The sequence below is a fragment of the Solanum verrucosum genome, unplaced genomic scaffold (assembly GCF_900185275.1).
Source record: "Solanum verrucosum unplaced genomic scaffold, falcon-dt-bn FXZP01000287.1, whole genome shotgun sequence".
Classification (NCBI taxonomy): Eukaryota; Viridiplantae; Streptophyta; class Magnoliopsida; order Solanales; family Solanaceae; genus Solanum; species Solanum verrucosum.
In genome coordinates, this window is record NW_026020292.1 from 125894 (window position 1) to 151232 (window position 25339).

Genomic DNA, 25339 nt, shown 5'->3' on the forward strand with positions numbered 1-25339 from the left:
AGTTGTTTAAAACCTTTTGCAACTAGCCTAGACTTGTATTTATCAATAGGTCTATCCGGTTTCAACTTTTTTCTTAAGACCCATTTGCAACCAATAGTTTTACAACCCGGTGGTAAATCAACTAACTTCCAAGTTTATTAGAAATCAGTGATTCCATTTCATCATTTACAGCCTCTTTCCAAAATATAGAATCATGTGAAGATAATGCTTCTTTCAAAGTGAGAGGGTCATCTCCAACACTAAACACATAAAAATCAGGATCAAAATCTTTTTGTACCCTAGTTCTTTTACTTATTCTTAACTCAAAATCATCAATTTCTTTATTTTTTAAAGTAGAAGTAGAAGAACTAGATAGTGACAAAATCTTTTGTTCAATCTTTTGACTCCCACTATTTTTAGAATCAAAAGGAAACTTATTTTCATGAAAAAATAGCATTACCTGATTCTATCACAATATTATCTTCAAGATTAAAAAATCTATAGGCTATACTATTTGAAGCATAACCAAGAAAAACACAAGTAGTAACTTTCTTACCCAATTTTGTAATCTTGGGATCCATTAGCCTCACAAAGGCTAGACAACCCCAAACTCTTAGATATCCCAAACTTGGCTTGTAACATTTCCACAATTCAAAAGGTGTCAATTTAGATTTTTTATGAGTCACATGATTCAACACAAAACAAGCAGTTAAAATAGCTTCACCCCAAAACTTTAAAAGTGCATTGGACTCAATATGCATGGCATTAATCAATTCAACCAAAGTTCTATTTTTCCTTTCCGCTACTCCATTAGATGAAGGAGATAAGGAGGAGTAGTTTCATGAATTATTCCCAATGATCTAACAAAAGAATTAAACTCATATTCACGGCCTCTATCACTTCTAATTCTTTTTATTTTTCTTCCAAACTGGAGATAAGTTTTGAAGTTTTCAAAAGAATCATTTTTATTTTTCATCAAGTAAACATATGTAAACTTAGAAAAATCATCAATGAAAGTGATAAAATATCTATTACCTCCACGAGTTAAAATTCCACCAAGTTCACAAATATTAGTATGAACTAATTCTAACAAATCAGTTTTTCTTTCAACTTGAAAATAAGGCCTTTTAGTGATTTTGACTTTACTACAAGCCTCACACTTTTCAAAATTCTTTTTAATAATTGGAATTAATCCTAAACTACTCATGATTCCAACATAATGATCATTAATATGACACAAACGAGCATGCGAAAAAGTAGTAGAAGAAAGCATAAAAACAGAAGTAGAAGCTTTATTCACTTCTACATTCAATTTGAACATCCCATCACAAGCATACCCCTTTCCCACAAAAATATCCTTCTTCACAATTACATATTGATTAGATTCAATAATTTGTTTAAAGCCTGCTTTATTAAGAAGAAAACTAGACATCAATTTTTTTTCTCATGGAAGGAGTATAGAGTACATCTTTGAAAGTTAATACTCTTCCAAAAGTAAAACACAATTTGACATCTCCCTTTCCAAGCAATTGAGTAGTGTGAGCATCACCAAGCATGATGGTTTTGGGCTTCTTAAAATGAGTATATATTTTTTAAATCAGTCTTTGTCATAACAGACATGACGGTTTGCACCAGAATCAACCCACCATCCATCAACACTCTCAACCATGTTTATGTCAGTAATCACCGCCACAAAAGGTTCTTCGGTAACGTTTGCCTGAGGGTTAGGACCATGTTTTCGGAATCTGCAAAATCGAGCAATATGCCCACTCTTGCCACAAACAAAGCATTGTCCCTTATCTTGAACTTGTTGATTTTGTGCTTGGTTATTTTCACCATTATTTTTCTTGGAAGGTCTACCATTATTTTTCTTAAATTTTTTCTTCTTAGGCTTCAAAGAAGTATTTTTGTGAGTTTCAAGAGTAGCATTATTTGAAGTAATTAAACTTACCTTCGTTGTGATGTTGCTCTCTTCGTTTTGTAAAAGTACATCTTGGCCCTTTGCCTCTTCATCATCGTACTTTTCCACTTTCTCATGATGAGAAATAAGTTTATCATCATCCATGGAGGTGTCATCAGCTTTATTAGGATTCTTCTCAGTTAACACATAAGAAACATTGAGAAGACTTGAGTAGAAAAGTACTTTACCCTTCCATCTTTTAAAATGGTTACCATTGAACCGAAATGGCTTGTTAAGGTCTCCCATCTTGACATCCGCATTTTTTTCAATTGTAGCCATGCTGAATTCTCCTTAAAATTGTTAGTGAAAAACTTACAAGATAATAAAAAATACAAAATTACAATTGAAAATAAATATGAAGAAAATAAATCTCTTCAGGCTGAGGCGCGGATATCTCACTCTCTTTAAGGAGATTCAAGCCCACTGCAGCAAATGTTTTCACCGGTCCAGCAGTAGTCCTTCTTGACTTGTCCTCTCCAGGATACAACAGCCTAATCACAATATATAACTCAACAACTCTGGACAAGAGTTGAGTCCAATGCTCCACAAAAAAGAACACCTCCCTTCAACTAATAAGAACTCTCTTTTTTAACAAACTTTATGCACTCTATATTTTCCTTGTGTGTTGTGTGTTTCTCAAACCAAATGAAGACCACCACTATTTATACTAGAAGAAGTCTTCCTAGCAATGAATAGGAAGATAATGGTGTAGTAAATAGTGAAGATAATGGTCTTAGGAATTACCTAGGTTACAAGATGTAATGAAGAAATAAAGAGTAACAATTAATGTGGGCAACAAATGCCCCTCAACGTGTAAGTGCAACTCAACGGACAAAAGTCAATGTGTGCATTCTCTAACTGCCAATGAAGAAGCAGTAAAGAAATGTCCACCAACGGCAGCAATGAATAGAGGCACTAACTTCTGAATCAACATTCTTGTAACTCCAAATAAAGCAAATTAATATATTAAGATATTAATATTAAAATGCTAATAAATCAACAATCTCCCACTCATTTTAATATTAGATAAGAGAGTCCATCAGCAATGATATGATGATTATTTGGTTTTAAATGCATGAGATAATGACTTTTGTTTTGATTATCTAATAATTAAGAACCCTTTGAAACTGAAATAAATTTATTATTAAACGTTTGTTGTCCAAACAATACTAAATTCAAGTCTCATTTTACCACATCACCTTACGTGAATATTCTGTTTGCTTTCTCTTTACTGGTTTAAGACCATAAACTAAAGTATTTTGGTTTCTCATTAGTCATTTATTTCAATAGTACTCAATAGCAGGGGCGGCTCAATAGATCTCATGGCCTAAGGCAAAATTATATTAAAAGTCTCTTAAATTTATTTTATAAAATTTATACATTAACAAAAAAAATTATTTTCTACACAATAGATTAATCATTTAAAACATAGAATAACAAATTTCTCACACACACACCACAAAAAAAGGGAAGAAGAGTACAAAAAATGAAATGGTGGATTATTCATGTTAAGCCTCAAAACTCAAACTGAAATTTTAATTTGGCTATCATCACAAATAAGAAAAAGAAAAGAACATACATAACATAATAGTTGAAGTTTTGAGCATGAATAGTAACAAAAATATATACACCTTCTCATCAAATTTCTGATCAATTTAAATGATTGAACTCTTTTTAAATGATATAATTCATTCCATTAAGTAGCATTCATTGGTGAATATCTAAATTAAGTGATAAGATTTTCATATGATATATTAAATTAAAATGAAAAGGAAACTTGTGTAGGAATGCTTTTATGTTCACACAGTTTAAGAAAAAATTGAAAAAAAAATCATTATGTTATCTATATATATAACTTAGTTCCTATATAAATAGGATAAAATTTAAAATTCAAAGTTAAGACAAATATCTCAAATAATGAGCGAAAAAATTATGAGAATTTATGAATTTATTGGTATAAAATACTCTCAAGCAAATAATAATAAAAAATATACAATAACAATTTTATTTATATAAATTATATAATATATAACAGAATTAATATAATAATTTAATTAAATTTGGGGCATTCAAATTTTTGGGGCCTAATGCAATGGCCTCACTGCCCAAGCCTTAGAGCCGCCCCTGCTCATTATCAATAATATTGTTACTAATTGTTTCTTAGAAAAATTACACGAGGCAAACATGTGATATGTATTTATGATAAATCACTATAGTTTAAAATAATTATAATTCGTAGCTATAGGTAGGATTGTATAGAAAATTCATTATCCTCTCTCCCTTGCCTCCTTCCTCCCACTATCCTCTTCCCCCCCCCCCCCCCCCCTCCCTTTGTCCATCCCAAAACAACTGTAGCCCAAAAAGACACTCCACATAATGTGACACTTGTATTTTATATTATGTATCAAATGTATTTGTATTATGTATCAATTGTATACATATTTTGTATCAATTGTATTATGACAATTTGTATTCTGTCAATTGTATTCATCGATACAAATTTTGTTCGTTAACACGATTGATACAATTATATTCGATATATGATACAAATTAATTGTATCAATTGTATTTGTGATAAAAACTTGATATAGCGAAACAATATGCGTCCATTCTCTCTGTCAAAGGTGTTATGTATCAATTGTATTCGATCAAATATAGGTGAGAGATTTGTATTTTATATCAATTGTATTTAGACAACTATATTTATATTTTGTATTAACTATATTTGTATTTTGTATCAATTGTATTTGTGATACAACGAATACAACATCTATTCATCCTCTCTTGATCTCGCTCACCTCTATCCTTCCTCTACCGATATCGTCCGCCTCTCTCCTCCCTCTCTCGATCTCGCTCGCCTCTCTCCTCCTTCTCTCGATCTCACTCGTCTCTCTCCTCTCTCCTCCTTCTCTCGATCTCACTCGTCTCTCTCCTCTCTCCTCCTTCTCTCGATCTCGCTCGCCTCGCCTCTCTCCTCCCTCTCTCGACCTCGCTCGCCTCTCTCCTCATATGTGGCTAAATATAATAGTTTTGATACAATTGTCTTTATTTTGATACAAATCAGTTGTATCAATTGTATTCGTGATACAACCTAATACAACGAATACAACAGGTATTCAACCCCTCTCTCGAGATCTCGCTTGCCTCTCTCCTCCCTCTCCTAGTCTCAATCGCCTCTCTTCTCCCCCAAACATGTAGATATAATTTGTAATTATGCAAAGTATTACTATAGAACTATAATTAAGCTTCAAACTATAGTCATTTTTGAAAGTTTCCTTATTTCTTCTCTATCTCTCGCTTAAAGTTGCCCGCGGAGTTCACTGGACTCTTTCATTCTCTTTTATGATATCTCTAGTTGGGACAGAGCCCAACATAACATTATCATAGAGTCCGCCGGCCAAGACATTTTCTTGACACACGAAGAGAAATAGGTTTAGAATATAATTGCAAATATTAGATTTTCGGCCCAAGGCTTAAAACATTTTCTTACCCTTAAGTCTTTTTTATGTATATTTTTGTATTACTTAACATTCTATTTGGTTAAATTTGTATTTAACTTAGTGGAATTCTCAAATGAGCACCGCACCAAAAATGATTTTTAGTAACATTAATTAACGGTAATAGCTTAATTGTTGTTAAGTATGTTCTTTTAGAGGCAATTAGCACTCTTTAGAAATGTCTCTAAAGCTTATAGCGTGGATCCAATGGAAATTAAGTAATGCCGGTAAAGACTTTAGCACTCTTTGTTAATGTGCATATTTTATTGCTGCTAAAAGTTGTTTTTGTTGCCGGGAAGAAGTTCATTTATCAGACGATCTTCTTTATTATTTCCTTTTACTTTTCTCTTGGTGTTAAATCACATGAAATAAGTTGGCAGGGATTTCAAACAATTTTATCATCTTATGATAATATGGATTCAGAATAAGTATTTCAATCCGTGAGAAATTTAAACTTAATAAATTTAAGTGTCCAATTTAATTTGGCTTTGGTATTAATTTAACTTGATTCCTTTTTCGAATGCCTAAGTTCTTTTAAGAACCAATAAATTTGTTAAGATTTTTTGTGTAAGTTTGTTTAGCCCTACATTGTTTCAAAATTCGTAAATGTCTAATCTCTTCTTTGAAAATTCACTTGAAAATAATTTTCAAAATTTTCTTAAAACTAAGTGACAATTCTTCTTTTGTTTTTTAAAATAATTGCTAGTTATGAAGTTTTGATTAAGTTCAAAATATATAGTAATACTCATAATGGTCTAGTACTCTTGGATCAAGGTCATTCTATAAAAGGTGTAGCCATGTACAAATAAATGCAACAAAAAATAGAGTTTCAAATAGCTAAAGTTCATTTTCAATTTTTTTACACATACTGCTACAAGCAAAAGGACACTTATTGGACATCCAATTACAACAAAGGGACAAGTAAGAAGAAAAATTGGTCATGATATTCCTGATGGAGTTGATCGAGTTTCATTCTTTCTGACATCAATTATTACACAAAGCAGCATCAAGCAAATGTAACAGGAAAATAGAACAATAAAGTAGGAGACATTCAATTCAACATTAAATTAGAGGATTAGAGTACATATATTTCATGACCAATTAATAATCCTAATATTCATAGAGCATAAAATTAAGTGAAGACAAATTAATTAAGCATCCATAGTATCTATAAACCTAAGAATTAAGGAGCATTTCCAATTCCTTAGCAACTTGATCAATCTCTTCATCTCCTTTGGAACGAATAATTCCCTTCATATGATTCGCCTTTTCCCTTACGAGTTCACCACCCTCCTCCACCACCACGTGGTTGATCACATCCGCGATTTCCTTCCAATGAAGCTTTCCCTCCCCGTCCCTCACAACTTCCACAGCCATGCCCACCTCTTCAACAATAAGCCTAGAATTCATTGGTTGATCAAGATGCATGGGCATGGCAATGATTGGAACCCCGTATTTCATGCTTTCCATTACTGAACTCCATCCACAATGACTCACAAAGCCACCAATACTCGAATGCTCCAATATTTTTGCTTGTGGGGCCCACCCTTTGAAAACCCTTCCTCTATCCCCTACCCTATTGACAAAACCTTTAGGTAATGCCTCTTCAATTTCAACCTCCTCTTTCGCGAACCTTAAAGGCCATATGAAATTCACCTTGCTACTTTCCAACCCATAAGCAATTTCTAACAAATCTTCATCAGACAAGAAGTATTCGCTTCCAAATGATACGAAAACAGTTGATCTCTTATCTTTTGTGTTTAACCATTTTATTAAATCTGAATTCGCATCATCAGAGGTAGGTTCTTGAACTAAAGGACCAACCGGTACAATTTTTTTCCCAGTTAAACTAGTGATATAATTACTATACTTTCCTTCAATCTCATTAAAGCTTTTTATCAAAACAATATGGTTAGAAAGAACAAAGCTTTGTCCAACTCGATTCTTATCTGCCTCAATCTTTTCAACAGGTATAACTGCTTTTGATCTCTCTATACTAACCATCTCATAATCGCGATAATAAATAGTAGAAGAGAAAGGAAACTCAATACCTTTAGGCTTCTTCAACAAGTCATGCCACATATAAGCAGTCATAGTGGAGCTACTACTAATAAACTCAACCGCGGGGATATTGAGTTGAGAAGCAGCCAATGGAGCCCATGGCTGAAGAAAATCATAAATGAGTAAATCGGGTTTGAGGGTTATCAAGATTTTGGTAAATTGAGGAGTTGATGAGTCAAAAGCTTGTTTGAGTGTGTCCATGAGATGGGGTGGGAGGCCATTAGTGGTATGTTGATGAGGACGGAGATTTGTTGTTAGCAAAGGGAGTTCCAATAGCTTGATTGATGATGATGAGTATTGTTTTTCCCTAATGGGAGTTAGGTTTGCCTTTGTAGAACACAAGTGGATAATGAAATTTCTTTGGCTAAGTTTGTTGGCCAACTCTAGGAATGGAGAGATATGTCCATAACCTAACCATGGGAACATTAGCACTGAAATGGGCTTCTCTTTCTTCATTACTTGGTAATTTTTTTTATAGATTAGTGGGAGAATGAATGGATATGGATGGTTCATGTCATATTTATACTTGATCATGATCAACATGATTCCTCTTATGGTACAAGGAAATATATGTGACCCCTTCCTTTTATAACATATATATATATATATATATTCACTACTATAAGTTATGTGTAGAAAAGGTAATTTCTCTATACAAATTTGATTGATAACTTTGAAAAAGGTAAGCAATCTTCTATATATAACATGCAAAATTGCTAGTAGTCTACGAGAAAATCTTTTCACTTCTAATATAAATAACTTCCATGATTAGAATAGTTTCTGAAAATTCATTGCATCAATGTAGTAGGAGTAGTTTGAGCAGATTGCATTAGAGAAAGAAAATGATATCCCCACACGGTAAGGTGTTGAATATAACATAGAGACCCAAGATCTTATAAATGATGTGGTTCAACCATCTATAAGTGGGAGTAGTGGCGTATATAGGATTTTTTAAAAGCGGTGTCAATCAGAAATAATAAATAAAATAATGTAATATCATATTAAAATAAATATATATAAATAAAACGCAATTCACATTGTGCACTAGACCTGACATATGTTTTGTCGTGAGTATGATTATCAGATTTCAATCTTACCTTAGACAAGAACACTGGAGAACAGTTAAACATATAATCAAGTACGTGAAAAGGACTAGAGATTACATGCTGACAATTGTTTTGTTGTAGCTAGGCATGATTAGCAATTTTTTTTTATCTAATCATTAAAGCATGCAATCAAGTACTTAAAAAGGACTGGAGATTACATGCTAGTCAACCATTAGAATGGGAATTGGTGTTGATAAGGTACACATGCACACTCAAATGTCCATTCTGACAAAGACTCCAAAAAGTCAACCTCATGGTTAATGTGTTCACTTTGGGAGAACAATCAAGCAAATATCATGTGTTGTTGATTTCACCATGAAAGTCGAGTATGTAGTAGCCTCTAAGGCGGCTAAAGAGGTAGTATGGCTCAAAAACATTTTAAAAGACTTGTTGGTTAACTCTGAGATGGAAGTGTCACTTACAATGTATTATGATAATAGGATGCGGTTGCAATGTATTATGAAATACAAGAAGGCAAAAACATTGAGCATAATCACCATTTGATTCTAGACATAATAATGCTGCATAGAGGAGACGTGGTGGTTGCGAAAATTGCATCGGAGTACAACCTGACAAACTCTTCCACGAAGGCTAGGCATGTAGAAGGAATATATGAGTGTTAAAGTTGTAGTTGCATGGTTATGAATCTAAGTAAGAGATTAATTGTTACGATATATTAATCATATGTTTTGATATACTATTATTTATTAAATTTTATTTATTTATTTAACTCAATATAGTGTTACATTAAATAGATTATTTTGTAATATATATCCTCGACTTATATAGCAAGAGTGTGTGAAATGGCAGAATGAATGGATATAGATGACATTGGTCATATATATATTTATACAAGTTAATGATCGACATGTTTCCTATTATGGAATGTGTTTTATGATTTTATCTAATGCACCTATGTACAAGGAAATATATATATCCTTTATTGTATTTCCTTCCCTTTTTGTTTTTAATTCTTTTTGTGGCTTTCTTCTTCTTTTTCCCAACATATATATACATAAATGTTATGTAAAAAAAAGGTAATTTCTCCGTACAATCGTTAACGGATAACTTTGAAAAAGTTAAGCAATCTTCTATGTTCTATAACATCCAAAATTGCTTCTAGTCTACGAAAATATTTTCACTCGTAATATAATATATATAACTTAAATTCCTTAAATATACTGATTAATTTGATAGGTATGGCAGTTATCGATGTGGTAATAAGAACCTCTAAGTACTTCTGATTCTTACTTAACGGAATGATTAATACTCAAATACCATAATTAAATATATCTTCTTATTAATCAATACATCATCCAAAGCTAGATATTACACAAGTGACCCTTTGATTAAGGATCATATTTATCTTTTTTTCTTCTTCTTATTGGCAATTTTCTCTATATTTTTGTTTACTTATCATTATATAAAAATAAATTACTATTTCCTTCATTCATTTCTATTCTTTATTGTAAAATTCTAGAAATTACTACTTCACTTATTTTTAATTTTTATTATGAAATTTATATATCTAAACATTTCTATTTCGACCTTTCATTTCCTCGATAAAGATTAAAAAAATAAGAATAAATAGAGTAGATATCATTTCAAGTAGCACTTTCTGATTCATTCAATTTCATGAATATATTGCGTATTGTTTAAGCTAATTTGGATCGGCAAATGTACTCTTTCAAAAAGACTTATGGGTGAATGATGCAACTTATGAGTAGTTTAAATAATTATATGATTTGAAATATTTTATTTGATTTCTATTATAATTTACTTTGTTTGTATTGTATAAAAATATTGCAGAATTATCAGTGACTACATTTAGACCTCTATTGAAATTATTATTATTATTTTAGATGAATAGCATTTTTCTCGTATGTTTATATTTACCTACTAGTCTCTGAAAACGTGCGTTGTATTTATGTATTATTATTATTATTAATATTATAGCACTTCTATATTATTTTAAAAAGTTAAAATCAAGATTCTTCAAATAATTCAAAAATATGTGTAGATTCTCATCATGTGCAAATTTTTAATGCAATGATCTTTTCTCATAAAAATAACAACCTTATGGGAGTTATTATTAATTACATCACAAGAAAAATGTAGTATATAGAGGAAGACAATTTGGAATAGGAAAATTATAAACATCTTTGTCAGTAAAGCATTATTTGCTTCATGAATTACTGATAAAACAAGAGAGAAAATATAAAAGTAAAAGCCTTGGGTAAATTGTTATATACCTGAATTTGGTTCAATTTAATGGTGTGAGGGTTAAGCATATATTATGATAGCATATTTCAGAATATTAAAAGAATTAAAGAATGACTTTTGATTTTTTTCAACTTTAGACCTGATACGGAGTTCTACCTTGGTAAGTAGACTCTCCCTTCTCGATGTGAGAGTTACATTGGATTTCATTTATAGCTCGCACGGTCTATTGTCGGTTGCTAATTTATCACAAAATGAACTAATTTACTTCAAAAGGGTTTATGAAGCTTTTACTCATGTTTTAAGATGCATTGACCATGTTCATGATTTAAGACTCTTCTTAAATGATTTTACTGTGTTTAGTTTGGTCATGCATTCTATGATTTCGATTATGTCCTCTTATGATCATGTTTCATGTTTTTTTACATTTCCCTCATAGTTAAATTAGTACATTCCATGCATGTACGAATGCATACTTGTGCCTACATTATTAATTTCACTAATGTAGGGCTTGATGATTCCTCTCCCTCCGTTCGTGGCTAGTGAGCACATAGAGATTCGAAGACTTTGTGAGTCCTCATATCCTGAGGTCAATGTCGCCTTTATTGCTTTCTGATGTCTTTTATCCTTTTGGATATTGTATGTGGTGTACGGTTACGTCCCGACCACTCCTTTTGATATAATAGATGGCCTGTCAAGACTATATATGTTAGACTTCCGCTTCATGTTGAAACTCTTTTATTGATATGAAATGATTTACCTTGTCAATTACTATGTGTATATGTATGTCAAGTGACTTGTGTAAGGCCTCTCGGGGTCTTATGTGTCCTATCACGTATAGGGTGTACTTTAGGTCATGATAATATTGCAGATAATAATTTATAAAGGAACAATTATCTAACTAGGTAAAATTTGCAACTTATTTATTGAAAATGGTTATAGTTTAAAAAAATTATAAAAAAGAACAATAATTTAGTTGTATAGCAAATTAATGGTATCCTAAGTTAGTTCCTAATTTAACTCATCTTGAGGCCACGTTTTAAGCACAAAACGAGAACTTTCTCTCTCATTCAATTTTCTTGTCACCCCCCGAGTCTACACCCTGAACATGGCCGGCACTCGAGATTCATCGTTGATCCCTAAGAGAACCCTTGGTCTGGCTCAATACTAAGCGGAAGACTTACTCAACAAAAACAAGAGTTTCAATAGCAATAATTAACTCTAAATCTCAATAATAGATAAACTCATACATGTCTGGAAATACTCAACTTAACATAATGACTCACTTCAAGTCTCAAAACATCATAAAGGAATGAAAGAGGACTCCTCAACTACTATTGTCCATGAAGCCTCTAATAATTATGATAGATATCAGGACAAGACCCACGACATCTTAACAAAATAAAAGGGAGATAAATGTGGAACCCTTTGGAAGCAAGGAGGCTCACAGAAGCTAGCTGGAACGCAAGTGGTATCAACAGAGCGCTTGTTGATGACCCTGAACACCTGTATTTGCATCATGAAGTGATGCAGGCCAAATGGCGTCAGTACATTGAATGTATGAGCATGTAAGAGGAAAACTAAAACATATAAATACAACTAAATTGATAGAAAGGGAAATCATACACACCTCAACTCAACTCAATGTGAAAGCAATGATAATAAGATGCAATATATAAAGCTTTTAAAATTAGTAGATAATACCTCAAAATGTATAAAAATACAATAATAAACTCTTTTACTCTTATTTGAGAGATTCTCTAACTGATAGCCATCACTATGAGCTATGTGATGATACAATGTCTCGCCCACGCTGCCAGAACTGTCATATACCTTGTTGGGGTATAAAACACCTTAACTAAGTGGATCTACTAAGATCTGCCCGAAGGCATTTAGGATTCATCTAAAAAGTATGATTTTGTTCCTATGTTGGCATACATGGTATATGAGGAATGTGAGTTGTCTGAACTCATCTCATATTGGTGCTCAATACTACTCCCAATAATATATACCTCATGCTCATATGTTTAAAAACATAACTCTTCCTCAATTTGAGATAATTACTCAAAAGATCCTCTTAAAAGAGGTGATGGTCAAGACTCATCATATACTCATTTAGACATCAATGTTTCTCTCATTTTAAATGTGAAAGTATTACATACTTAGAAATACTTAGTTCCCTTATAGTCATTTTGAAACAGGAAACTCAACTCTGATCATCCTCATACTTATTTACTCAAGTCTTAAATCAAATTATAAATGATGGCAAAAGACTTCTCAAAACGACTCAAAAGAACATTCTTGAAGTTTTCTCTAAACTTTACTTTAATTTGAAATGTGAATTCAAGAACTACGATTAGGACATAGGATCTCTCAATGATTTATGAAGGCTTAGATAGTTGATAATAAGAGACGAGCGAAGACACAAATTGGAGAGCACTGGCGCGATGCGGAGAAAGATTTAATTTTTGGTCGCAAAATAAATTTCAAGACAGAGGACTTTGTATCCTCTCCGTGATGCGGAGAAGGGGTAACTATCTGAAGACTGAAATTTTAAAGCCCCTCCGCAACGCGTACCTGGGCGCATATTTTTGCCCGATCTTTTCTTTCTCTCCCAATCTCGATTCAATTCATACCCAATGAAATTCCCTAATCCAATTTCACGAAATTTCATAGACCCATAACATTTTCAACGAAACCCATACAAAAATCTATCAAGTGACTCAACTCATTCACAAAACCCTCACCTCAAGAACTCAAAGACCTTCATTATCAATTAAACTCAAGAAATACTCAAGAACTCCATAATCAACTTCAAGAACAAATTCATGGGTACAAGTTTACATAATTGATGTGAGGGCGAACAAACTCAATACTATGAAAGCTTACATACCTCGAAAGAACTAAGTTCTTGGTGAAAATCCTCAAACCTTGAATGAACACTTGAAACCTCTTTTTTTCTCCTTTTGAAACCATTCTCTCAACCCTAAGGGGTCGTTTGGTGTGAGGGATAAAAATAAATAGTGACGAGATAAAATGTTTGTATCTTGTTTGGTTGCCATGTTTGGGATAACCTATCTCACCATTTATATCATAGTGATGGGATAAGTTATCCCAAGTTATCCCACGATAGTTAACCCCATGATAACTAATCTTGGGATAACTTGTTCCCAACCAAACGACCCCTAAGGGTTTAGGAATGAATGGAAATGGATCTCAATCAGTTAGACCCCTATTTGGGTGAAAAAAACGTTTGGGCCTAGTGGGGTAGGGAAAAGACCAAAATATCCCTTCTTAAAATGGACAAATTACCTTAACTAGACAGGTTGCACTCAAATAACTCCTTCATCCGAACTTGGAATTTAGCAAACTTGGCGGCGTTGGAAAGAGGACTCAAAGACCTTCGACTTTGTACCTCATGGGCCATTAAATCTTCATGTGCTAAAAGTTATGGTCATTTGAATTTGACCCAAAACTAAAAATTGAAGTTTTACTTGTACGAATCTCCAGTTGACTTTTCGAAGTACGAGATGTTACATCCCTCAACACGTTCTCTCTCCAATTTTCACAATATTTCAATACTGAAATTTTAAAGGATACAAGATTCTGAAGAAAATTGTCACAACCAGAGTCTACACCCTGGACGTGGCCGACACTCAAGAACCATTGTTGGTCCCCAAGCAAACCCTCATCCTGGCTGACTACAAGCGGAAGACTAACTTAAGCATGCAAAAGCTTAAAACTGAATAAAATTCAATAAACTCAACTTTTCAAAACTTTAACTCAAATGAACAACTTAGAATAAAAATAATATATTCAACTTGCCATAAAATAGGCAACTTAAGTCTTTAAAATATTTAATGAAATAAATGAATAATACAGACTTCTCAACTATACTGACTATTTATGAAGCCTCTAACTGATAAAGATGGAAATCGGGACAAGACCCAACACACCCTGACTAAACTGAAAAGTAAATGAATTATTTCGGAAACAAGGAGGCTCACCATAGCTAACTCGAACTCCCGGATGTATCAACGAATTTCCTGTTGATGATTCTGAATACATATGTCTGCATCATGAGAAGATGCGGGCCAAATGGTTCAGTACATGGAATGTACGAGCATGCAAGGGGCCGGAATTCTAAAACATAAACATAAGCTTGAATCTTGATAAAAAAAAAAGAAAAAGAAACATACTTACCTTTTCTCAACTCACTCAACCCAAGAATAAGATACTAAACTCAAAGATTAGATACTCGACTTCAAAGATATGATACTCGACTTGAAATACTCAACTCTGGATACTCAACTCATGAATACTTAATTGAACTTATTTCATTATAAAGCAGTTTAAAACAAGTGCAATATAAAGAAAATGAAAACTGTTTAAAACATAATGTCAACTCATAATCATAAATTCATAAAAGACATACCATGCTCCCTCTCAAAGTCTACTTGTGCAATGCATGAATGAAGTCTCATACCCCCATTCATACTAAGAAGAACCCCTTGAGGAACCATGCAATTTTTGTTGTGGGAGTTTCTCTAACTGACAACCATCACTTAAGAGCTATAGTGATGATACAACGATCTACCTCACGCTGCCAGCGCATCTTATACCCGGCCAAAGGTATAGGACCTGAACTACTAAGTGGATCCAATAGTCTATGTGAAAAAGATTCATCTAAAAAGTATAACCCTTTTCTACCCATGATGGCTACATGGTTTATAGGGGCTGATAGTTGTATGAACTTTGTTCCATATAGGTGCTCAATACTACTCCCAAAATATAGTAGCTCTTTATGTTTTGAAAACATACTCTTTCTGTGATTTGAGATTAGTGTTCAAAAACTTAGCTCAAAGGCTATCTTGGAAATCAAGGTTTTCCTTTCTTATTTAAATGTGAAAACATTTTAAATCTCTTTGGGAATACTTAGTCCCCATATACTTTTGAAGAAATGAACTTCAAGCTTTACTCTTTACTCAACTTCAAAGCTTAAGTCTTAAAACAAAGTTTAAACATTTGTAAAAGACTTCTTAAAATATGGTTCACGCCGAATTATGGACTTGAACGACTCAATGCAAGGTTTTCAATAACCATAAATAGAACTCAAATACTTAGAACTCAAGAAATTCAATGATACTACTAATTTCAAGAATGCTCAACTCAGAGGGTTCATGCGGAATAATGGACATGAATAACCCAACTCAAGGACTTCATGGGTAACATGCAATAGTCCCAAGATTAGGAATGTAATCTCAAATGGGTTTGAAACTCAATACTTAATAATTAGGACATGAAGATATTACTCCTCTCATAAATACTCAACTTCTGGAGTTCATGCGGAATTTATGGGCATGAACAACTTGACTCGTAGGTCTACAAAACATTATGGAACTCATGTATACAACTCTTCTCTTTCTCTTACTTACTTCCTCAAAACTTAACTAAAATCGATGATGGATCTCAAATGATTCACAATTGAACTCAAAGGTTTTCTTGAACTCTACTCTTAACTCTCTCTTGAATGTGAATTATAAATTCAAAAGTTATGGCTCATGATATGAAGGATCTCGTGATGAAAAATTAGACTCATGAATACAGTCTCCTTATTCTCATACTCACTTGCTCAAGTCTTGAAACAAGTTACTAGAAGTTGTAAAAGACTCCACAAAATGACTCAAAGGGACTTTCTCAGACTGTTCGAAAGTATTCTCAAAACATAACTCTAAACTCAACCTTGAATTTGAATTATGAATTCAAGGTTGATCATGTTAGGAATAATTTTAGGTGTTTAGAAGTAGCTTAGAGTAGTTATGTAACATCCGACAATTTAAAATGAATATGAAGAAGCTTGAAATTGGAAGTAGTCATTTTTGGAAAAATTCAAAATTTGGAAATTTGGCTAAGTTCAGAATCTGGAAATTTGGCTAAATTCAGAATCTGGAAAATTTGGTTAAGTGTGGAAAAAAAATGAGTTTTTGGTCAACTTCAAACAGTCATAACTCCTGGCTCAGGATGATTTAGGTGTATTTCCAGATATTTTTGGAAAGCCCTTGGAATGACCTTTCCAACTCCACTGAGTTTGCTCGATTCCGAGTTCGTATGAGTGAGTTATGCCCTTTGGAAGTTGGGCAGTTGGCAGGGATTTCCGTCCGGAAATTTTTAAGGGTATAGAGTTTCAAGTCAAGTAAAAGGGTATAGAGTTTCAAGTCAAGTAAAGGGTATAGAGTTTCAAGCCAAGTGAAGAGTCTCAAGTTTCAAGTTAAGTCAAGAGCATAAAGTCGAGTCCATTTCTCCAAAGTTATTAGGGAACTATGTATTTCCCAAAGAAGTTTCTAAATGTTTTTACATTTAAGTAAGAAAGGAACATCGATTCCAAAAGAGCCTTTGGGCTAGATTTTGACTAATTATCTCAAGTTAAAGAAAGATGTGTTTAAAGACACTTATGAGCCAAAGTATTTTTGGGAGTAGTATTGAGCACCGAATTAGGGACACGAGTTCATATTAACTCAACTCTCCATAAGAACCATGCGCCAACATGGGATTTCTCGGGTCATACTTTTTAGATGATCACGAAAGTTAAGCTAGTGGATCCACTTAGTAAAGTTAGCTTTCTATATCACGACAAGGTATAGAATGGTCCTTGGGCAACGTGAGGTAAAACGTTGTATCATCACTAGGGCTCATAGTGGTGGTTGTCGGTTAAAGAATCTCCCAAATAAGTTATATTACTTTTATACAAGTAAAGTTGAGTTGTTATTGTTTTATCATTAACAAGCTAAGTTGTTTATACTGTTTTACAAGCCTTATATATTGCATGTGTCTTATTGCTTTATATATTGAGTTCAGTTATTCATGAGTCGTACAGAGCCAAGGTAAGAGTTCTTTTTTACTCTTTTCAAGCTTAAGTGATTGTTTAGCTTTCCAGCTCGCATACTCGTACATTCCATGTACTGATGTCAGTTGGCCTGCATCGTTTTATGATGCAGACGCAGGTACCCAGGATCAACATCCAATACGTCGTTGATCCAGCTGAGCACTCCAGAGTCAGTGGTGAGCCTCCTTGCACTAGGGTGTTGCGGGGTCTGTCCCAACACCCCTCTCAGTATTTTAAAGGCTTCATAGACAGTTAGTCAGTTAGTTTTGAGTTTCTCATCTATGCATATATGTAAATATCCTATTTTGAGATTCGAGTTGCCTTTGTGGCCAGATTTTATAAGTAAGTTGTTTTGTAACCTTGCATTTTGCATTAAGTTATTCATGCGAGTTAGGTTTCCGCTGAGTTAAGAAAGCCAGGCCAAGGGTTTGCTTGGGGCCAAAAATGGTCTCCGGGTGCCAGTCCCGCCCAGGGTGTAGGCTCGGGGCGTGACAAACTTGGTATCAGAGCACAGAGTTCAAGAGTCCTAGGGAGTCTATGAAGCCGTGTCTGTAGAGTCCTAGTTATCGGTGTGAAGCGCGCCACATCTATAATAGGTAGGTTACAACATTTAAGAAGATTTCTCACTTCTTTCACACTCATTTCGTGCGTTAGAGTTGATCTCTAAAAGTTTTTTTCTAATTCGTGCTTGCGCGTGTTTTCAGATAATCATGCCTCCACGAAGAGTTAGTAGAGGGCGTCTTCCTAGACGTTATGTTGATGATCAAGAGTTACTTTATGCCCCGGGACTGCAAGATCAAGGGGAAGTTTCTAATGCCGAGTTCAGAGAGGCAATTAGAATTATGAGTCAAGCTGTAACTAATCAGATTGGTCAGCAAAGGGGAGCTCGACATGAATGAGCTGACACTTCAAGGATTCGTGAGTTCTTGGGGATGAATCCTCCGAGTTTCACGGGTTCGAGCACTACTGAGGATCCATAAAACTTCATTGAGGAGTTGAAGAAGATTTTTGATGTGATGCATGTGTCAGATACTGAGCGAGTTGAACTAGCTGCGTATCAATTGAAGGATGTTGCTAGAACTTGGTTCGATCAGTGGAAAGGGGGCAGAGCTGAGAATGCACCACCTGCGAATTGGGTCTGTTTTGAGAAAGATTTCTTGGGGCATTTCTTTCCTCGAGAATTGAAAGAGGCCAAGGTATGTGAGTTCCTCACACTTAAGCAAGATTCTTTGAGTATTCATGAGTATAGTCAGAAGTTCACACAATTATCCCGCTATGCTCTAGAGATGGTTGCGGACATGAGGAATATAATAAGCTTGTTTGTTGCTGGGCTGTCTCGATTGTCGAGCAAGAAAGGTGGGGCTGCAATGCTTATCGGGGACATGGACATATCAAGGTTGATGGTTTATGTGCAGCAGGTTGAGGAAGAGAAGCTGAGGGACAGAGAAGAGTTCAGAAATAAGAGAGCTAAGACCGAGAACGAGTCCGGGCAGCAGAGAGGTAATTCAAACCGTTCCTCCTTTCAGCAAAGGCAAAAGGGACCTGCTCCATCATCTGCTAGAGCACCTGCACCCAGATACAGAGGTGAAGTTAATGGCCAGAATTCGAAGGACTTCAAGGCTAGACCAGCACAGTCTTCAGGTAGTGTGGCACAAGGAGGTAGTTTGTTTCCTGCATGTGCTATATGTGGTAGAGTCCATCCAGGGAAGTGTCGTCAGGGCCAGACAGGTTGCTTTAAGTGTGGACAAGAGGGTCACTTCATGAAGGAGTGCCCTAAGAATAAACAAGGTAGTGGAAATTTGGGCAGTAGGGCCCAATATTCTTCAGTTGCTCCCCCAGACAGGAAGACACCTAGAGGAGCTACTTCTAGTACCAGTGGAGGAGAAAATCGCCTTTATGCAATCACCAGTCGCCATGAGCAAGAGAATTCTCCAAATGTTGTCACTAGTATGATCAAGGTCTTCGCTTTTGATGTATATGCTTTGCTAGATCCAGGAGCAAGTTTATCTTTTGTAACTCCTTATGTTGCAAATAAGTTTGAGGTTCTTCCTGAAAGATTTTGTGAACCCTTTTGTGTTTCTACACCTGTTGGGGAATCTATTATAGCAGAAAGTGTCTATCGTGATTGTCCTGTTTCCATCAGTCACAAGAGCACCATGACTGATTTGGTTGAGTTAGACATGGTAGATTTTGATGTCATTTTAGGTATGGATTGGCTTCATGCCTGTTTGCATCATTAGATTGTAGAACTCGAGTGGTCAAGTTTCAGTTTCTGAGCGAGCCAGTCTTAGGGGGAGTAGTAGTTCCGCAGTGCCTCAGGGTCGTTTTATTTCATACCTTAAGGCGAGAAAGTTAGTTTCGAAGAGTTGTATCTATCACTTAGGCCGAGTTCATGACTCTAGTGTTGAGATACCTCTTTTTCAGTCAGTTCCTATAGTAAGAGAGTTTCCAGAAGTTTTTCCTGATGATCTACCTCGAATTCCTCCTGAGAGAGAAATAGAGTTTGGCATAGATCTCATTCCAGATACTCGTCCTATCTCTATTCCGCCATATAGAATGGCACCAACAGAGTTGAAAGAGTTGAAAGAGCAGTTGAAAGATCTCCTAGATAAGGGTTTCATTCGACCAAGTGTCTCGCCTTGGGGCGCTCCGGTCTTGTTTGTGAGAAAGAAAGATGGTTCCTTTAGAATGTGTATAGACTACCACCAGTTGAATAAGGTTACCATCAAGAACAAGTACCCTCTTTCGAGGATTGATGATCTTTTCGATTAGCTTCAGGGTGCCACTTGTTTTTCAAAGATTGACCTCCGATCAGGCTATCATCAGTTAAGGGTAAGGGAATGTGATATCCCAAAGACAGCTTTCAGAACCAGGTATGGTCATTATGAGTTTTTGGTCATGGCCTTTGGTTTGACCAATGCGCCAGCAGCTTTCATAGATTTGATGAATAGAGTCTTCAAACCTTATTTAGATATGTTTGTTATTGTCTTTATTGATGATATACTAATCTATTCAAGGAATGAAGAAGATCATGCTAGCCATCTCAGAATAGTTCTTCAGACTTTGAAAGACAATGAGTTGTATGCCAAGTTCTCTAAGTGTGAGTTTTGGCTTAAGTCTGTGGCGTTCCTAGGCCACATTGTGTCCAGTGATGAAATTAAAGTTGATACTCGGAAAATTGAGGCAGTGCAGAATTGGCCTAGACCCACATCTCCAACTGAAACTAGGAGTTTCTTGGGATTAACTGGCTATTATAGAAGGTTTGTTGAGGGGTTCTCGTCTATTGCATCTCCTTTGACTAAGTTGACTCAGAAGACAGTGAAATTTCAATGGTCTGAAGCTTGTGAGAAAAGCTTTCAAGAATTGAAAAGGAGGTTGATTACTGCTCCAGTTTTGATGCTACCAGAAGGTACTCAAGGTTTTGTGGTGTATTGTGATGCATCTAGAGTTGGTTTGGGTTGTGTCTTAATGCAGAATGGCAAAGTTATAGCTTATGCCTCCAGACAGTTGAAGGTTCATGAGAAGAACTACCCAACCCATGACTTAGAGCTAGCTGTTGTAGTATTTGCTTTGAAGATATGGTGTCATTACTTGTATGGTGTGCATGTCGATGTATTTACTTATCACAAGAGCCTTCAATATGTGCTTACTCAGAAAGAGCTTAATCTCAGACAGAGGAGGTGGTTAGAACTACTCAAGGATTATGACCTGAGTATTCTTTACCACCCAGGTAAGGCTAACGTTGTTGCTGATTCTTTAAGCAGGTTGTCTATGGGTAGCACCGCCCATATTGAAGAAGGAAGGAGAGAGTTAGCAAAAGATGTGCACAGACTGGCATGCCTGGGAGTCGAACTTATAGATTCCGTAGAAGGAGGAATAGCGGTGGCGAATGGGGCCGAGTCATCATTAATGTCAGAAGTGAAAGAGAAGCAAGATCAAGATCTCATTTTGCTTGAGTTGAAGGCAAATGTTCAGAAGCAAAGAGTATTAGCTTTTGAACAAGGGGGAGATGGTGCATTGAGATATCAAGGTAGATTGTGTGTACCTATGGTAGATGGACTCCAAGAGAAGATTATGGAGGAAGCTCATAGCTCCAGATATTCCATTCATCCGGGTTCCACCAAGATGTATCGTGATTTGCGAGAAGTTTATTGGTGGAATGGCATGAAAAAGGGCATTGCAGAGTTTGTTGCTAAGTGTCCAAATTGCCAACAAGTGAAAGTCGAGCACCAAAGGCTCGGTGGTTTGGCTCAGAGAATAGAACTTCCGGAATGGAAGTGGGAGATGATCAATATGGATTTCATCACAGGGTTTCCAAGGTCTCGCAGACAGCATGATTCTATTTGGGTGATTGTCGACAGAATGACAAAGTCAGCTCATTTTCTACCCGTAAAGACTACCTTTTCAGCAGAAGATTATGCCAAGTTGTATATTCAAGAGATAGTGAGACTTCATGGAGCCCCAGTCTCCATTATTTCAGATAGAGGTGCACAGTTTACTGTACAGTTCTGGAAATCCTTTCAGAAAGGCTTGGGTTCAAATGTGAACTTAAGTACTGCCTTTCATCCTCAGACTGATGGGCAAGCAGAGCGCACTATTCAGACTTTAGAAGATATGTTGAGGGCTTGTGTGATCGATTTCAAAGGTAATTGGGATGATCACTTACCCCTCATTGAGTTTGCCTACAACAACAGTTATCACTCCAGCATCCAGATGGCTCCATATGAAGCTCTTTATGGGAGAAGATGTAGATCTCCTATTGGATGGTTTGAAGTTGGTGAAGCAGGGTTAATAGGACCAGATTTAGTTCACCAAGCTATGGAGAAAGTGAAAGTTATTCAAAAGAGGTTGAAAATGGCACAGAGTCGCCAGAAATCCTACATTGATGTTAGGAGAAGGGCGTTAGAGTTTGAAGTAGATGATTGGGTATATTTGAAAGTTTCACCCATGAAGGGGGTTATGAGGTTTGGTAAACAGGGGAAACTTAGTCCCCGATATATTGGACCTTATCGCATAGTCAAGAGGGTTGGCAATGTAGCTTATGAGTTGGAGCTACCACAGGAGCTAGCAGCGGTCCATCCGGTATTTCACATCTCCATGTTGAAGAAGTGCATAGGCGATCCTTCATTGATCCTGCCAACTGAAAGTATTAGGATCAAGGATAACTTATCTTATGAGGAGATTCCTGTTCAACTTTTAGATCGGCAAGTTCGTAGGTTGAGAACAAAGGATGTAGCCTCAGTCAAGGTCCTTTGGAGGAACCAATTTGTTGAGGAAGCTACTTGGGAAGCCGAAGAAGACTTGAAGAAGAGATATCCATATCTCTTTGAATCCGCAGATCAAGGTATTAATTTCCTTCTTAGTGCTCTTAAAATTATAGTGGGCATGTTGTTGTTGTTGCATGATTGCTTGTTGGGTGTTTGAATTGATGTTACACCCTTAGCCTTGTAAGAGTAACCTCATTCGAGGACGAATGTTCCCAAGGGGGAGATATTGTAACATTCGACAATTTAAAATGAATATGAAGAAGCTTGAAATTGGAAGTAGTCATTTTTGGAAAAATTCAAAATTTGGAAATTTGGCTAAGTTCAGAATCTGGAAAATTTGGTTAAGTGTGGAAAAAAAATGAGTTTTTGGTCAACTTCAAACAGTCATAAATCCTGGCTCAGGATGATTTAGGTGTATTTCCAGATATGTTTGGAAAGCCCTTGGAATGACCTTTCCAACTCCACTGAGTTTGCTCGATTCCGAGTTCGTATGAGTGAGTTATGCCCTTTGGAAGTTGGGCAGTTGGCAGGGATTTTCGTCCGGAAATTTTTAAGGGTATAGAGTTTCAAGTCAAGTAAAAGGGTATAGAGTTTCAAGTCAAGTAAAGGGTATAGAGTTTCAAGCCAAGTGAAGAGTCTCAAGTTTCAAGTTAAGTCAAGAGCATAAAGTCGAGTCCATTTCTCCAAAGTTATTAGGGAACTATGTATTTCCCAAAGAAGTTTCTAAATGTTTTTACATTTAAGTAAGAAAGGAACATCGATTCCAAAAGAGCCTTTGGGCTAGATTTTGACTAATTATCTCAAGTTAAAGAAAGATGTGTTTAAAGACACTTATGAGCCAAAGTATTTTTGGGAGTAGTATTGAGCACCGAATTAGGGACACGAGTTCATATTAACTCAACTCTCCATAAGAACCATGCGCCAACATGGGATTTCTCGGGTCATACCTTTTAGATGATCACGAAAGTTAAGCTAGTGGATCCACTTAGTAAAGTTAGCTTCCTATATCACGGCAAGGTATAGGATGGTCCTTGGGAAACGTGAGGTAAAACGTTGTATCATCACTAGGGCTCATAGTGGTGGTCGTCGGTTAAAGAATCTCCCACATAAGTTATATTACTTTTATACAAGTAAAGTTGAGTTGTTATTGTTTTATCATTAACAAGCTAAGTTGTTTATACTGTTTTACAAACCTTATATATTGCATGTGTCTTATTGCTTTATATATTGAGTTCAGTTATTCATGAGTCGTACAGAGCCAAGGTAAGAGTTCCTTTTTACTCTTTTCAAGCTTAAGTGGTTGTTTAGCTTTCCATCTCGCATACTCGTACATTCCATGTACTGATGCCAGTTGGCCTGGATCGTCTTATGATGCAGACGCAGGTACCCAGGATCAGCATCCAGTACGTCGTTGATCCAGCTGAGCACTCCAGAGTCAGTGGTGAGCCTCCTTGCATTCCAGAGGACTCAATTATTTTGTGTTCTTAGTTTTGTTTTATTAGGGTGTTGCGGGGTCTGTCCCAACACCCCTCTCAGTATTTTAGAGGCTTCATAGACAGTTAGTCAGTTAGTTTTAAGTCTCTCATCTATGCATATATGTAAATATCCTATTTTGAGATTCGAGTTGCCTTTGTGGCCAGATTTTATAAGTAAGTTGTTTTGTAACCTTGCATTTGCATTGAGTTATTCATGTGAGTTAGGTTTCCGCTGAGTTAAGAAAGCCAGACCAAGGGTTCGCTTGGAGCCAGTAATGGTCTCCGGGTGCCGGTCCCGCTCAAGGTGTAGGCTCGGGGCGTGACAAGTTAGAATCGAAAAAGAGTGAAGGTACCCTTTCGAAAGAACTCAAACGGAGCAACCGATTGTAAACTGGACGGAGCAGGCGACCCAGGGGCTATGGGTGGCGCAGATCGCCAGCACCTAAGATTCAGAGCTTACTTTGGGGTGCTCTGTCTGGCGCGACACGCCAAGCCCCAACCCAGAAAATGCAACGAATTTCTTTGCTCGTTTTCTCACCCTAACTCGCCTAGAATCGAACGGTTTCTTCCCCAATCACTTAGAATCAATTACTTAACATAAGTACACTCTAATATACTCAATACATCCCTTAAAACATTCACTTTGATCTCAATAAATCATCAAAAACCCAACACAACAAGATTTAGAATGAACTTCAAGAACTCATCAAGAACTCAAATCTTTCAACTTCAAGAATGAAATTTGCGCTGAAAATAACATGTTTGGCGTGTGGGTGAACAAACCCAACACTATGAAAGCTTACATACCTCTTAAGGATTAAACCCATAGAGAAAATCCGTAACAACACGCAAGAATCTCGACGAACGCTTCCATCCTTTCCTCTTTTCTCC

General features: G+C 35.7%; 1 protein-coding gene across 1 annotated transcript; it reads right to left on the reverse strand.

The window, feature by feature from the left end:
* Positions 1-6612: 6612 nt before the first annotated feature.
* Positions 6613-7953, reverse strand: LOC125834486 (beta-D-glucosyl crocetin beta-1,6-glucosyltransferase-like). Its single transcript, XM_049513634.1, has one exon. The coding sequence runs from the start codon at positions 7951-7953 to the stop codon at positions 6613-6615; it is 1341 nt and encodes a 446-aa protein (XP_049369591.1).
* Between the last annotated feature and the right edge of the window lie 17386 nt (positions 7954-25339).